The sequence below is a fragment of the Suncus etruscus genome, chromosome 6 (genome assembly GCF_024139225.1).
Source record: "Suncus etruscus isolate mSunEtr1 chromosome 6, mSunEtr1.pri.cur, whole genome shotgun sequence".
Lineage (NCBI taxonomy): Eukaryota > Metazoa > Chordata > Mammalia > Eulipotyphla > Soricidae > Suncus > Suncus etruscus.
This window is the reverse complement of record NC_064853.1, coordinates 60,688,095-60,705,423: the sequence shown is the minus strand read 5'-3', so window position 1 is coordinate 60,705,423 and position 17,329 is coordinate 60,688,095. Positions and strand designations below refer to the sequence as shown.

Genomic DNA, 17,329 nt, shown 5'->3' with positions numbered 1-17,329 from the left:
TATATGACAGTCTGTAGTAAATGTTAGCAGAACCTAAGTTTAAGCCCCAGAGCACATAGAAGTCTGAAAAGAAATCATCCTAAATAAAGAAACAAAACAAGACTTCAATTCTGCTAATGCCAGAAGCAAGAGAAATACAATAAAGCCAAGTTGGCCAGAGTGACTATCACTGTTTTCTGTGTTGTCTTTGTTTAGGGATTCTTGAGATTTAGAGCTGTATCTGGTGATACTTGGGGGCTATTCTAGGATCTGGGCCCGGGGGTCACTCCTGGCAGTGGTCAGGAGAGCATGTGGTACCTGGATCACAATTTCCTGCCAATAAACTCAGCCCAAGGAACTATCTTTCTCTAGTCTAAGACTTCCACTACTTTATCCTGGGACCCAGTTCCTAGTGGAACCTGCCTGGGTTGTCCAGGGCATCAAAAAAAGAGGAAGAGATGCACACCACTGATAATGGAAAATAGCAAGGTAAAAAGAGGAAATAAGTAGTTGGAACAGCCATTAACAGCTCATATGAACATAAAGATGGGAAGATGATAGATGGCAGGTGGACTCCAAGGAAATGAGTTTAAAAAGTCCATACAAGTGAGCATCTGGAAAATTCTTATGGAGGGAGATTCCCAAATGTTATTTAGGAGGTTTGGGGGCTACCTGCTTAATCACCTTAAGCACACACCCTGCTTTCCCTAATCCTCTTACCCTGTCCTCCCTAAACACATAAGTTTTAATCCTGTCTCACATCCTACACAACTGGCTGACAAAAAGTCCACACTTTACTCTCCCGTAATATAAATATCCATTTCTCACCTACAATAAACTGAGTTACTCTACTACAGTGATTGGTGGATGTTTCTTTGTGAGTACTCTATTTGCCTGGGATCTGACCAGCATCATCTACAGCTACCTGTTGGCAATTTTTGACAGACCAGATAATGCTAAGATTCCAAAAATGCTGCAGTACAAGGGAAGTAAAGGCCATACCCCACACCCTGTAATGCTGGCAGACCATGTGTTGTCAGGGATCAAACAAATTGCATATGCTTTAACCTCTATGTTATCTCCCTGGTCCCAGAAAAATCCTTAGAAGTTAACTATTCAATAGACTGAACTCAAACAAAACGAAGCAAAGATTGTGAATACTATCAAAACCTCACTTTAGTTCCAAGTTGAAGAGTCTTTGAAAATTGATCATAAAGCCCTGACTTAGGAATCAAACAATTTGATCATTCCAAATGTATATCTGCCTTTCTATTTGTATTTCTCTAAATTTAAAATAGAAATATTTTAGCATACACTTTATATCGTATGTTTCAGGGCCAAACTATATTATTAATATAAATTAATTCTAAATTTCTCATCTAAATGCAATATATTTTTGATAAATTATTATTTACTAAGTAATCAATAAAAGGGCCTAGGAATACAATTTTTGTTAAGTTTGTCTTTCAATCTAAATCAAGATTGGTGGGGGGTTCTGAGCCACACCCTATGATGCTCAGGGCTTACTCCTGGCTATGCATTCAGAAATTGCTCCTGGCTTGGGGGACCTTAAGGGACACTGGGGATGGAACCGCAGTCCATCCTAGGTCAGCCGTGTGCAAGGCACATGCCACTGCTCCGGCTCCAAGATTTTTTTGAATTAGAAGGAAACAGAATAGATAGGGTTTACAGGAAATATCACTGAGCACTGAAAAACTCCATTACAATCTCAGATACTTTCTTGAGGGACTAAAGTCAAATTCCAAAACACCAAAAAAGACCTCCAGAGGGGCAGTGCTTCAAGTCACTACTTTCAAATCACTGATGCTTTTAAGTACTGATAAAAACTATACCTTGTGACAGGAAAAAACAAATATACTGTAGGGAAACAAAAACAACCAATAAACGCTGACATACTTTCAAAAAACTCTTGGATCTCCAAGGAAGCTACATTGAAAGTACCACCCATATGGAAAATAAAGTTACAGGCAATGTGTGACCCTAAGATGAGTTGTTACTAGGTAAGTGCCAATTCTGAAAACATCTAGTCAACAAGAACAAGGAAGTAGTCTCCATTTAAGGGTTCAGCCTTGACTAAAAGTTACTACCTTGGGATCTCACGTATATCCAACAAATAGCATTATTCTAGCTAAATAATAATTGCTTTCTTAGACAGTCTCATAGAAACTTATTCCATTCCATTTGGACCCTAACCAATTCACCAAAAGATTCAAAAGAAATTATATATATATATATATATATATATATATATATATATATATATATATATATATAACATATATATACATATACATATATATAGCCTTTAGTCACCTCCAAGAACCACAGTGTACATTAAACACTATACCATGTCCAACATGGATGGATTACCCCATTTTTTATTTTTGTTTTTTGGGTCACACCCAGCAGCATTCAGGGTTTACTCCTGGCTCTATGCTCAGAAATTGCTCCTGGCAGGCTCAGGGGACCATATGAGATGCCGGGACTGGGACAAAAAGAGTGTAAGACTCCTCAACAAAAAGGCATATTGGACAGTTTTAAAAAGTCTTGGGGCCAGAGCAATAATATAGTGTGTAGAGAGCTTGCCTTGCATGCAGTCAACCTGGGTTCAATACCTGGCATCCCATGTGGTCCCCACAAGCCCACCAGGAGTGATTTCTGAGCACAGAGCTAGAAAGTAACTTCTGTGCAACAGTAGATGTGGCAAGAAAGGAAATTTCTGAGCAACAGTATATGTGGCAAGAAAGGAGAGGAGAAAGGAGAGAAGGGAAGGGAAGGGAAGGGGAAGGGGAGGGGAAGGGAGGGGAGGGGAGGGGAGGAGAGGGGAGGAGAGGGGAGGGGAGAGGAGAGAAAGAAAGTGAAAGAATAAAAGAAGAGAAAAAGAGGAGAAAGAAAAAATTCTCAGCTTCTCAAGACTACAACAATCTAAAATTAAGAAACCACTTCCATGGGACTGGAGAGGTGGCGCTAGAAGTAAGCTCTCTGCCTTGCAAGTGCTAACCTAGGATGGACCACAGTAGATCCTCCCCTCCCCGGCATCCCATATGGTCCCCCCAAGCCAGAAGTGATTTCTGAGGGCATAGCCAGGAGTAACCCCTAAGAGTCTATTGGGTGTGGCAAAAAAAAAAAAAAAAGAATAGAAAAGAAACCACTTCCAAACAAAGATCATTTCCATGGGACTAAAAGAAAATACAATACAGTGATCTAAATATAATTTTGTGCGGTGTAGTTTTAAAAGTCCTGAAGAGCACAATTCAACCAGATTATAGAATTAAAGTTTGTATGTGACTTAGATCCTTTCAAAAGGACTTTGGGTAATTTAACATCATTATCTCCCTTCTCTCAGGGAGAAGATACATAGAAGAAAATCTCTAGTAGGTATAGTTTTTCTCTGATAAGTTTATATATGTATTTCACGGGAGACATATACAAACTTTTGATAACATTTTACTAATAAAAATTGCCAGATTGAAAGGACAGACACAGTACTACAAATTACTAAATAAAAAATTAAAGATCAGTCATAAATACCAAAGACTCTAGTGTCAGAATGTTAAGTGAAAACAGATGTAAACTTTCATGAGGAAGAATGATTCAAAAAGTAGAAAGAGCCAAAAGATTGTAAAATATTGCTATGTGAGGTCAGATATCCTGACTGACTCTGGCTTCACAGAGAACTACAGAGGAAGAACTATTCTAAAGAAGTTGTACATAATACCCAAAAAAACTTAACCCACATCTGAATGATGTGGGTCAATTCTGACAACTTGTGGATTTTGAGTTAATGCTCACTTACACAGTATTGAACATTTATTTTTCATATTCTAATAAAAGTGATGTTTGACATCAGTAAAACATAGCATGCTTTACATGTTATATAGTTTAGTTTAGTTTAGTTTAGGATCAAACTATTACATAGGACATAAGGTTCTTTAGTATTTGTTAGTAAATTGAGATTAGTACAACAGGAATTATAGTTTTGAAGTATATTACTAAAGCATACTTAATTACTGAATCATACTTTGTTACTAAAAATCTGCCATAAATACACTAGTTGTATATATTGCTAAAGGATATTGCTAAAGAACAAGGATAAAGGTTTAATTATAACTTTGCTATAGTAGCAAAACTAATCAAATAATAGCCGCCAGATTTTAGTTTATTTTTAGTATAACCTATAGCACTGTACTTACTGTAAAAAGCATATATACTTATGGGCCATAGAGATAATACAGTAAATAGGCACTTGTTTTGCACATGACCAACCAGGGTTCACTCCCCAGCATCCCAAATTATCCCCCAAGCACTGATGATGAGGAGTGATTCCTGAGTACAGAATTCCGCACTCTGGCCTCAAAACAGAATTCCTTCTCTATGCCCTGCTGGGTCGAGGCACCAGCAGCACATTCATCCTTGTTCTAGCAGAAATGATAAATTTTAAACAGTGCTATGTATTTCTGACTGGCATATTTACTTTTTATGTTTCTGTTGGCCAGTTATTGCTTATCCAGAGGATATGTCATACTCTGTCCTTTATTACAGTCTCACTAAGTAGGCTCATAGACTGAAGGGATATGTGCCTAAGATAAATTGTTTTTTATATATATTTTATTTAAATACCTTGATTACATACATGATTGTTTGGGTTTCAGTCATGTAAAGAACACCACCCATCACCAGTGCAACATTCCCATCACCAATGTCCCAAATCTCCCTCCTCCCCACCCGACCCCCGCCTGTACTCTAGACAGGCTTTCCATTTCCCTCATACATTCTCATTATTAGGACAGTTCAAAATGTAGTTATTTCTCTAACTAAACTCATCACTCTTTGTGGTGAGCTTCCTGAGGTGAGCTGGAACTTCCAGCTCTTTTCTCTTTTGTGTCAGAAAATTATTATTGCAAGAATGTCTTTCATTTTTCTTAAAACCCATAGATGAGTGAGACCATTCTGCGTTTTTCTCTCTCTCTCTGACTTATTTCACTCAGCATAATAGATTCCGTGTACATCCATGTATAGGAAAATTTCATGACTTCATCTCTTCTGACAGCTGCATAATATTCCATTGTGTACATGTACCACAATTTCCTTAGCCATTCGTCTGTTGAAGGGCATCTGGGTTGTTTCCAGAGTCTTGCTATGGTAAATAGTGCTGCAATGAATATAGGTATAAAGAAGGGGTTTTTGTATTGTATTTTTTGTGTTCCTAGGGTATATTCCTAGGAGTGGTATAGCTGGATCGTATGGGAGCTCGATTTCCAGTTTTTGGAGGAATCTCCATATCGCTTTCCATAAAGGTTGAACTAGATGGCATTCCCACCAGCAGTGGATAAGAGTTCCTTTCTCTCCACATCCCCGCCAACACTGTTTATTCTCATTCTTTGTGATGTGTGCCATTCTCTGTGGTGTGAGGTGGTACCTCATAGTTGTTTTGATTTGCATTTCCCTGATGATTAGTGATGTGGAGCATTTTTTCATGTGTCTTTTGGCCATTTGTATTTCTTCTCCCCAGATAAATTGATTTTTATAAAAGCACAGCACATGGGGCCAGTGAGGTGGCGCTAGAGGTAAGGTGTCTGCCTTGCAAGCACTAGCCAAGGAAGGACCGAGGTTCCCGGCATCCCATATGGTCCCCCCAAGCCAGGGGCAATTTCTGAGCACTTAGCCAGGAGTAACTCCTGAGCATCAAATGGGTGTGCCCCCCCCAAAAGCACAGCACTTAAATAAAAACACTGTGTTGTTTCTTATATATAAGACGTCACACATATCTATTTTCGATTTAATAAAAATAATTTTAATATTATTTTAATATATATTAATCTGATAAGAAATATTAAATTATGGGCTATTATTTTGAAGAATAAAACATTATAGAACCTTTGAGGGGCCGGGAAGGTGGCACTAGAGGTAAGGTGTCTACCTTGCAAGCGCTAGCGTAGGACGAACCGTGGTCCGATTCCCCGGTGTCCCATATGGTCCTCCCAAGCCAGGAGTGATTTCTGAGTGCTTAGCCAGGAGTAACCCCTGAGTGTCAAATGGGTGTGCCCCCTCCCCCGCAAAAAAAAGAACCTTTGAAAGATTACATTTTCTTCCTTTGAGAGTAGATTTTTTAATATGTAATGTGGAGATGTAAAACTTGTTTCCTAACTCATTTAAAACTGTTTAAGTAGGATTTTTATTAGAAAATCTAATTCTGGGCCCGGAGAGATAGCACAGTGGTATTTGCCTTGCAAGCAGCCGATCCAGGACCAAAGGTGATAGGTTCAAATCCCGGTGTCCCATATGGTCCCCCGTACCTGCCAGGAGCTATTTCTGAGCAAACAGCCAGGAGTAACCCCTGAGCAATGCCGGGTGTGGCCTAAAAAAAAAAAAAAAAAAAGAAAATCTAATTCTGAAAATTAAGAAAGGTACTTAAAGCGTTGCTATCCTTTTTTTTTTTTTCTTTGGTTTTGGTTTTTGGGTCAAAAACTCCCAGTGTACCCAGAGTTTATTCCTGGCACTGCACTCAGAAGTCACTTCTAAGGAGCGGTGTTTGGGGAACAATTTAGGATAATGGGGAATGACATTTGGGCCCCCAACATCTCTAGGAATGATCCTTGAGAACAGAACCAAAAGTAAGCCCCAAATATCTCCAGGTGTGGCTAAACAAATCCCTCAAAAACAAATGTAGGCACTGAACTCAAGTGTCTATTTAACAGCATGTACAAGTCAAATAAAAATGATTAAAGAAAATACTCCATGACACTGAAGCTTAAATCATCTTCAAGATGGAAACACCAAAGTCCAAGCAAGTGGAAACAACAAATGGGACTACATTAAACTGAGAAGCTTCTGCAACTTCAAAGGAAACAGTGTCTAGGATACAAAGGCTAGCCACAGAATGGGAGAAAACTATTCATCCAATACCCATCAGATAAAGGGTTAACATTTAAGATGTACAAGAAACAAGGCACTTTACAAGAATTCTTTTTCAAACAAAGATTGAACTTTACAAGAAAACAAAAACATCTAATCCCATCAAAAATGTGGAGAAGAAATGAACAGATATTTCCTCAAAGAAGAAACACAGATGGCTAAAAGGCATGTATAAAAAATGTTCCACATCAACAGGGAGATGCAAACCAAGATGAGATATCATCTCACAACAAAGAGATTGGCACACATCACAAAAAAGAACAAACAGCGTTGGCATGGGTGCAGAAAGAAAAGGATTCTCATTCACTGCTGGTGGGAATATAGACTGGTCCAGCCTTTTGGGAAAACAATATGGACATTCCTCAAAGACCTAGAAATTGAGCTTCCATGTGGTCCATCAATACAATTCCTAGGGATATAACCCAGGAACACAAAAACACAATAAAAAAAAAATACCCTCTGCACTTCTATGTTCAGTGCAGCACTATTTACAATAGCCAGAATAAGGTGCCTGACAACTGATGAGTAGCTAAAAAAAACTTGGTATATCCCAGGGGGTCTCAAAGTCGTGGTTGTTTGCAGCCCTCCATACAACATTTTGTGGCCCTGCCCTAGAGGAATCTTTTTTGTTTTGTTTTGTTTTAGTTGTTTGGGTCACACCCACCAATGTTCAAGGCTTACGACTGACTTTGCACTCAAGGATCACCCCGACTTTGCCTCCTGCAGCCCCCAGGTAAATTGAATTTGAGACTCCTGAAATGAGATACTACATAGCTCTTAGAAAAACTGAAGTCATATATGCTTATCCATGGATATGGAGAGAATTACGCTAAATGAAATGAGTCAGAAGAAGGACAGACATAGAATAATCACACTCACTTATCGGATATAAGAAAAATAAAAGACAGTATGGTAATAATATCCAGAGATAATGGGGGGGGGGGGTCCAAGATGACCAGTTCATGGTAGAAACTTGCCACAAATAGTACAGTTATGGCAAAGAAGGAACAACAATGACAATGATAGTTGGAACTGATCATTCTGGACAACAGCTGGGAGTAGGATGGGGGATAAAGTGACATGACAATGCCCTAGAGGGATATTTTTAAAAGCACTATTTTCTTCAAGAATGAGGGGATCCTTGTCATATTAAAAAGAAAATGTAAGTTACACTATCACCCAGAAATCCCCGCAGGTTACTTCCTACTTATAGCTATTCTACTACAAATAATTCAATCAATAACATACTCTGACTCAAATTTTAAACTGTCAAGGATCATCTCTATCCAGAGTAAAATCTTCAGATTTATGCTAACTTAACAATATTCTCTTTACTATTCATTTAGGTACATAATAGGAGGCAGTAGTTATGTATAAAAACCGATTTTGCCCATTTTAAATATTTAGCCCTAATAAACATAGAAAAAGAGAAAGCCATGTTCATATCAGGCCAACTCCATAAACTCACTTTTTTCTTGAAAGAGATGTAAACCAAGCTGTGAAAAAATCATGGTACACCAGCCACATAGGAGAAAGCTGGCAATCTCAGGAGAGGGCAGGCCAAGACCCCCTTGTCAAGCAACTTCTACTACATCCATGACCCAAAACCACTGTTCTGCCTATGGCCCTGCCTCACCCGCTCCTCTACAATTCTTTTCAGGGACTCCAATCTGACCAAACTTCAGGTATGCCAATATTTAGTGTGATATCACCAGGGCATTTTTAGAGTGTGTGGGCACCCTCCCCCGATATCTCCTTTCTTCCAAGTCTGGCAGCTGAGAATATGCGCCACAAAAGCCACAGTATCAGTAATAGTGCTTTGAATTCCTAGACAACTTCCTTCGTTTGATACTGTCATCCCTAGTAGAACACACAAGTTTAACGGAATGAACAGCTAACAAGAGCTTACTAAATTTTCTGTCATTGTATTAATGACTTCATTGGAAATACAATAATTTTCACATATTTGCGTGCCACTGTACTTCTTTTTGTTTTCTTTCTGTTTTTAATAACTTTGTCCTCACTTATCTGAAAACAAATGTATTATTATTATGATCAACTATGTCAATTATGTGATGCATTTTCTTTAAATGAAGTAAAAGAACAAAGATAACTTATTGGGATAACTATCTACTCTGCACTAGATATATATTAAGAACCTAAGGGATAAAACAAAAACAAACGAAAAACCAAGTTTCTTTAAAACCAACCAAAAGAATGTACAAAGTAGCTTACTTCAGTGTTTTTATTAATTTTATGTTTGCTTATGGTTTTTTGGTTTGTTATTAACTTTTTTAGTTTTGAGGGTTTGTTTTGTTTTCCTTGGGGGCGCCACACCCAGAGGTGATCTGGATTTACTTCTGGCTTTGCACTCAGGAATTACTCCTGGCAGTGCTTGAGGTACCATATGGGATGCTGAAGATTGAACCTAGGTCCGTGCAATACAAGTGCCCTACCAGCTGTATCATTTCTCTGGCCACTCAATTTTAATATTACAGAACTTTGTTTAGGCTATACACTGGAATCAACTGGGGAGATTATCAGGTGAATGTCAAACCTAAAGACTTTGATTAACTGAACTAGGAGCTTCTCTGTCTGCAAAGCTGAGAACTATACTACTGTGGCATAGACAACAGAGGATCGCCTTCTTGAAAGTAGAAAAAAAGGGTGTGTGTTGGGGTAGATTAGGCCATACCAGTGGTACACAGGAGCTCACTTCTGATGGTGTTCTTGGGACCAGATGAGCTGCCAGAAATCGTAGCAGGATCAGTCTTGTGCAAAGCAAATATCTTAACTACTATACTATTTATACAGCCCTAAAAATAATTTTGAAAAGTTAAATAAAGTCAAAGGTTCCTACTATTGTCTCTATCAACAGCATGCAACCTAATTTTTACTATAAATAAGGTAATACAATAAAGCGATTAAACATAGACAGGCTGGCATACTGATATTTATTTTTAATGAAGTGAATATCTTTGGAAACATTCCCCATGTCATCACTGCCATCTCCATTTATGGTACTGTTCTACAACACACATTTGGGGTAACATTTATTTTACTTTTAAAACAATCTCTGAGTATGAATCAATATTAAATTGAAGATTATCTGAATCAGCTGGTTTATAGGGGCAAGTTTCTTAAAAGTTGTGTGTGTGTGTGAGAGAGAGAGAGAGAATATAGGCCACTCATCATTTATTTTTCTCACACAATAATTCTTAAACATGAAGATCATAAAATCCTAAAGACTCATCTATGCTAGTGGTAAATAAAATGTCACTTATCTCTGAAAATAAGAAGCACAAGCTGCTGCTATAAATGGCCTGAAAAATAAATCCAAAATAAATGCAACAATATCCAACCGTGTATTTTTTTTAATTTTTATTGTGACCAAAGTGCATTACAAATCTTTCACTGCATCATTTATGGTACATAGTGACAATGAATGAGGGACATTCCCACCACCAGTGTTGTCCTCCCTCCGCCCCTGTTCCCAGTATGCATCCTATATCTCCCTCTCTACCCCCCAGAATGCTAGTGCAACTGGTCTCCACTTTACAACTTGTTGTAGATTGAGCATCTATTCCACCGTCATTGGAGATAAAAAGGATAAGAAAAAGGGGAGAAAAAAATTTGGTGACAATTACCAAAAAAAGAAAGGAGAGAAAAAAAAAAAGAAAAATGGAAGAAAAAAGAAAAAAAATGGACCCAGCAAATAAAAATAAAAATAAACCTCTAAATAATAACCACAAGAGTGAAAAAGAGAAAAGTGGAAGAAAAAAGAGAAGGAAAATAAAGTCAAAAACTAACAAATCGGGGCCCGGAGAGATAGCACAGCGGCATTTGCCTTGCAAGCAGCAGATCCAGGACCAAAGGTGGTTGGTTCGAATCCCGAATCCCTGTGTCCCATATGGTCCCCATACCTGCCAGGAGCTATTTCTGAGCAGACAGCCAGTAACCCCTGAGCAAGGCCGGGTGTGGCCCAAAAAAACAAAAAACAAACAAACAAACAAACAAACAAAAAACCTAACAAATCATAACAAAACAAGAAAAAGTTTGGGTACTGGAGTGGTAGAGTTTGGCGTTTCCCCCACTTTTTTTTTTTTTTTTTTTTTTTTTTGCATAGGCACAGTAAGCATTGGAGAAGAAAGGGAATTCCCGTGGCCTAAGATTCAGGGTTTCTCCATCCTAGACGCATACCATCATGGGACAACCGTGTATTTTTTAAGAAGAAAAGTCATAGCCTGTTTAAAAAGTAATGTCCACTCATAATATTGCAATTGTTGTTTGGGAAACGATTCAGGAGAAAAGTGAAAAAAAGATTAAAATATGGAAATCAGACCACTCAAATTAGATGCAGTTTTTATCATTTCCTACTGCAGTGTAAATATTATTACAATGGTCTTTATCAGTACTAGCACCCTCAACAAAAAAAAGAAAAAGAAAAAAGAAATTATGACTTCATTTCAAAACGAAACAGTGCCCACAAAAAGAGCCCATGACTCAGAAGTCAGGACCTTCCTTGGTCACAAACTAACATTTGCGATTGAACAATCTAAAGAAAATATTTTATGGTCCTTACAGGAGTTTTCAAGAAGCAGAGAAACAAGTGGAGACTGAAAAGCCAGAAAAAATTGTGTGGAACTAATAAAGTCACCACAGATCAAGATACTTTGGGTGGGGGGTGCTCAGGGGTTACTTCTGGCTTTGCACTCAGAAATCGCTCCCGGCAAGCATGGGGGACCATATGGAATGCCACCACTGTGCTATCTCTCCAGGCCAGATCAGGATACTTTTATTTGTTAACTGAATATACACATATTTCTCCTGTGTGCCGGCATGGTGAAATGCTGAGAATATGAATGTACTGGTGAGCAGAACAGAGATGTTCTTAGGCTAAAAGACCGTGATATCAACTTCACTTTATCCTCCTGAGATAGTTTTCAAGCAACATGTAAAAATTTCAGTCCTGCACTCTTATAGTTAAACAGTAAATTGTTCCGTAGGTCTAACAGTACTGAACTTTGGAGGAAAGTTGCTGATGTCATCCAAGTAAATTAGGTAACAAACATCCAGACCAACAATAACTCATCAGTAAATTTCAACAAGTTTCTAGGAAGAATTTCAAATGAAAAACTACGTCAAAACAGGTTTTCCTTCCGAACCAAGCCCAGCTCACATATTTATTTTCATTGCCTGTGGCTATGCAACATCAGTAAAGCTAAAAATACATTTTTCTTCTAAATTGGGAAGAGCACAGAAGACTAAGAAACCAGTCGTATTATTTCTCTCTTCAGTTTTTATTTTCACTAGAAAAAAACTCAAAATAGCTGAAGCAAGGAAAAGGCATCTGTTTCATATTTGTGTAAACGACGCATTTACAGTGTGCATCTTCATAGTAATATGAAATAAGCTACATATGCATTATTAGCAACACTCAACATTTCCCTACTCACTGCTTTTTATTATTGGCTGGGTTTTTTTTTGGGGGGGGGAGGGGTTGGAAAGGTCTGTAGGAGTGTTGAAAAGTAACCACCAGAAGTAAAAGCTTTCCAAAAATACGTTATCGAATGGCTATGCTTTCAATAAGACGGTGCTTACTTGGCAGTCATGCATCATTTATATTTCGGAAATTCACATTAAAAGAGCCTCTAACAGAAGACTGAAGCTAAAAGTCTTTCTACAGATCTTGCTTCCAGGCTCTCAATCCAAGCACACCTCTACCGATAAGACTCAAAGTTAAGACGAACCTTCCCCCCATCCTGCCCTTTAGCGTCCACCATTCCCAAATATACCCCTAGCAAGTCCGTGAACAATAGCAATTAGGTCACTACCCAACAGAACCAACACGTCTAAGGTCATCCCATAAAAAGGTAACAGGCGTGCAATTGGAAGCTCAAAGTTTCTGTCCGTCTGGAGTTAGTGTGAGCTGAAGATTTTATTAAAAAAAAAAATCACAGTTTTACAAGAAAATCAAGCCACCAGGCAAGGCCCCCTGGAATGGGCTGGACTGCGCGGCGGGGACTGTGGGTTTGGAGGTTTGCAGGGCTCCCGCACATAGGGCAAAGTGCTGTGGGCCTGTACACCCACTTAGTAGCTCCTACACCCACTTATTAGCTCCCCAAAGAGGAGACAAAACCCTCTCATGGCAGCCGTGACCTCCGCCCCAAAACGGGGGAATGGAGGGGCAGGAAGCTTCAGGCCACCCGGGAGTTCCGGGGGTCCTTAGGGAGCTCACCTCGCAAGTCCCAAGGAGGCGCACCCTTGTCCCCCCGGGTGTTCGGGACGCCCCTTTCCCAAGCCGGGCAGCGGGGCGCGCGCTTCCCGGAGTGGGGGTGACCGCCCGCCGTACCTTGCAACTGGGCGGAGAGGGACTCCTGGTGCTGCTGGTACTTGAGCGCCACCGCCTCGGCTTTCTGCAGCTGCGTCTGCAGCTCGTAGTAGAGCATCGCGCCGTAGAGGAAGCCGAACACCACGGTGAGCAGCAGCAGCGTCTGCAGGATCCGCTTCTGCTTGCGGGAGCACAGCCCGTTGCCCATCGTCCCGGGCGAGCGCTGGAAGCTACCTCGGCGGCCGAGCCCAGAGACACACACACGCGCGCGCACTCGCACACAAAGCGGCCGCCGGAGCGGAGGGGAAGGAAGTGGCGCCCGCTCAGCCGCTCAGCCGCTCAGCCGCCGCGCGCCGCGGGCCGTGCAGCCAGCCAGCCACGCCGCCCGGGCTGCAGCCGCCAAACTTGGGCAGCGAGTCTGCCTGGGCGCGAGTGCCGGGGGGGCCCTCGGAGGGGCCCTCGGCATAGTTCGCCAGAAGGACGCCGCCAGCCTCCGGGCCCCCTGCGCCCACTTTTCTTCTGCCCCCGGCCAAGCTCCCCCCCCCCCAAGTTCCGCCCCGAGTGCTCCCGGCTAGTGGCCACCCCAAAGAGGGAGTCTCGGCGAGTCGAGTTCAACTCAAAAAAAAAAAAAAGCTTCCCGGGCTCCGGCGGCGTCGGCGGGACCGGCCTGGCTGAGTGTGGATCCCACCGTGGGGTTGGGGGGAAGCAGAGGTCGCTCCGGCTCCTCCGCCTCCGCCTCCCACCCAACTTACGTGTCACCTCGGCCCCGCGCTTCTGGCCAACGGGATCCGGGGAGGAAGTCCCACTCGGGCGCGCCGCTCATTGGCCCGTCCAGGCTCAAGTCCCACCCTCCACCGAGGCAGCGCCGGCGTCTATTGGGCTGATGCTCTGTCCGTCACGCTTCTGGCCCCGCCCTCCCCGCCCGCCGCGAGGTCCCGCGAAGGGCTGAGCCCAGACTGGCTGGAGCCCACGTGGAGCGCGGGCGGTCGGGTGGGAAGGGGACATACTGCGGATCCGGGGCGGGGAAGCGGCTAGCTAGTAGTCCGATCGGAGTCTACCGGGGTGCAGCATGCAGTGGATGTGTGTGTGTGTGTGTGTGTGTGTGTGTGTGTGTGTGTGTGTGTGTGTGTGTGTGTGTGTGTATATGCTGCGGTTGGGTGGGAGAGACTGAGCAAAAAGTGAGATGTTGGGTGCCCTGGGGATTTGCCTGGACTTGAAGCTTCGAGGTTCTGGTGCAGTGCGCACGTGTGTGTGATTCTTCACATGCGTGAGGAATTTTGGATGTGTCGTGGCATGCATTAATGACACATGAAGAAGGAATTGTGTATGTGTATTGTGTTTGCGACCCAGCACATGGAGAGAGGGATTCGGATGCAAATTCATATGGGAAGAAGGAATTGTGTATGTGTATAGTGTTTGCGATCCAGCATATGGAGAGAGGGATATTGTGTGTGTGTGTGTGTGTGTGTGTGTGTGTGTGTGTGTGTGTGTGTGTGTGTGTGTGTGTGTTTGCGATCCAGCACATGGAGAGAGGGATATTCGGATGCAAATTCAAGTGTCACAGAGTTGTTCTCTCTCCCTGGAGCAAGGGGCATTTGCAGCAGGCACCTGAGATCCTGGACTATATTTTCAGTGGAAGTGAGTTCTTGTTTTTCCCCAACTGAGTCAGAGCAGAGGACTAGTCTGCATGTATGTTGGCCTACAGATGGCATAATTGGAGGCAGACCTAGAATGCTAGGCTACTGCTCCACTATGCACGTGGCTTAGGGAAATCGACTTGCCTTTGGCGGAGAGGAAAGAAATGATCTCATTTCTTTCCCCCTAGCTGCAAACAGAATAACTTAAAAACAAATCTCAGGAGCCGAAATGAGTGTGCATTTCTTTTGTTGGTTTGTTTGTTATTTGTTGTATTGATGGCAAAAATAAATCATTTACATTTCCAAAGTACATTTGAAAGGACACCACCTTAAGCTTCCTTATATAAATATAAATATAAATAAAATAATCACAAATCGTTTCAAAGGAAACCCATAGTGCTTTTGTTCTTTCTGTTACTAGATGGAGAAAATTTGAGGCTATGCATAAATTATAATCTTCTCTCTGCACGCTTGACCCAAATTCTATGAAATCAAATTGTTTCTCAGATGGCTCTGTAGTGTCATGGACTATATCACAGTACTGCAGGTTTTGTGTATTAACAATTTTAGTCTTCACCATCAACAGTCATTTTGGCCAATGAGTGGCCAACTGAGTAGAATCTGGCAAAAAAATAAACATACTGTCCTTGAGGTAGAATGGTAGATGCATACTGTGCTATGAGAAACTGAAAATAAAAATGAACAAAATGGCTAACCTATATACCCAGAAACGTATGCCAGGCTGTTTTACCCTAATAAAAACATTGCTTAAAACGCTTTATGTTCATTTGGGCTGTCTCAGAAATTATCAATCAAGTTAAACACAGGTTTATATTGTGTTAAGATGTAAGTGACAAACTGTAGGCCATATGTACCTTATTCGGAATAGCTGAGGAGGCTGGAAATATAGCTCAAGCAGTAGAGCGCTTGAAACCCAAGAGGCTGAGTTCACTCCCCTCTAAACTACTCCCCCAAAAAAATCAGTATTAGAATCTAGAATTCTATTATTTTCTCTTGAGTTGAAGGCTAACTCTCATTTTATGTGTGTAATTAACAATTTGTATGTGGTTTCCTAAAAAGAGAACATAGTATAAAAAGAAAAGGGTCCAAAAAGAAAGTAATGGCCTTCCATACATCTCAGGCATCCCAGTTCTTGCTGATACCTCTGTAGCATTATCAGAAAAGGAGGAGAGGGCACATTCTCTTTCTGTATGAACTACAACAGCCCAATGCCACACCCTACACTGGAGGTTAGAATAGCCCCAGCCTGGAGAATGAAATCTAATAGCACAAGCAGCTAAATCCTCTCAGAAGAGATCAGACTATAGTGTTGAAAACTGGATTTTTTTTTATGGAAGTAGATTAAGCAAAGCCTCTCTGCACTCATCCTTTACCACTGGAAAATCCAGCAGCCTCCCACACACCACCACCATCACAGGAGAAAAGGGTCTGGATCCTTCAACAAGCTCAAAATAAATAAATAATTAATAAATAATGGCTCCAGGTACTTCTAAAGCTGGCTGATATCTCTATGGCATTCTCAGAAAGGGATGGCAGGAAGGAGGGACAGATTCTCCTTTCTCTATGAAGTACAACAGCCCAATACTACACCCTCTGATATTAACAGCCCGGCTCTAAGACTTAACCTTATCAAATTTCAAGCCATCAAATTTGTCCCAGACCTATAAACCTGGACCATGTGATGTGGACTCATTTTATAGAACAAGATTGCAGAAAATCTGATGGGAAAGTTACGTAGAAATCTACTAAACTCAGTGAACCTAAATCGTAACAGAAAGCTTACCTAGCACCAACCATAGCCCAGTAAATCCTTAGACACTGACTAGTAACATTGTGGAGACATAACAATCATTTCAAATTGACCCTTTTTATTATTAGTTTTGATACTTCCATTTGCCTTTGTATTATAAACAACTAATATGAAGTAAATATGTGCCTACATGAAGGTAGGCTATAGTGGTGGACAGGAAATTGGGGATACTGGTGAAGGAAATGTCACACTGGTGGTGGAATTGATGTTTAAAGATAGAATGCCTAAAACAACTATATTATAAACAATTTGGTAAATAATGGTGTTATAATAAAAATTAAAAAAAGAAAAAGTTCTATGCCGAGCCAAGAGTAGGCACTTAGCACAGCCCAAAAATAAGGAAAAAAAAGTTATATGACATATATGTTTATCATATAGCTTCAATACTGTTTAAATCCCTCTTCCCCTTTTTCTCTTAGAAATTGAGACTTGGCAATTATTGTGTCTTTTAAAACATCTTTAACACTAAAGATTTCCTACCATTGTCAACATACAGTTTACTAAATACTTCCCTTCTCCTCCAAAAACTTTCAAAGCTGCTTTAAAGGGGACAAAGTTTTTCTTAAAATTATTTTTATTTAAACACCGTGATTACAAATATAATTTTACTTGTAT

At 40.8% G+C, this 17,329-nt stretch overlaps 1 protein-coding gene across 3 annotated transcripts in view; it reads right to left on the bottom strand.

The window, feature by feature from the left end:
- GOLIM4 (golgi integral membrane protein 4) overlaps nt 1–13,459 on the bottom strand; it is a 90,205-nt gene extending 76,746 nt beyond the window's left edge. For all 3 annotated transcript variants that reach the window (XM_049774453.1, XM_049774451.1, XM_049774452.1), the window contains exon 1: nt 13,268–13,459. In XM_049774453.1, coding sequence (XP_049630410.1) covers nt 13,268–13,454 — 187 coding nt within the window. In that variant the 5' untranslated portion in view covers nt 13,455–13,459. The remainder of the gene's footprint in view (nt 1–13,267) is intronic.
- Nucleotides 13,460–17,329: the final 3,870 nt, after the last annotated feature.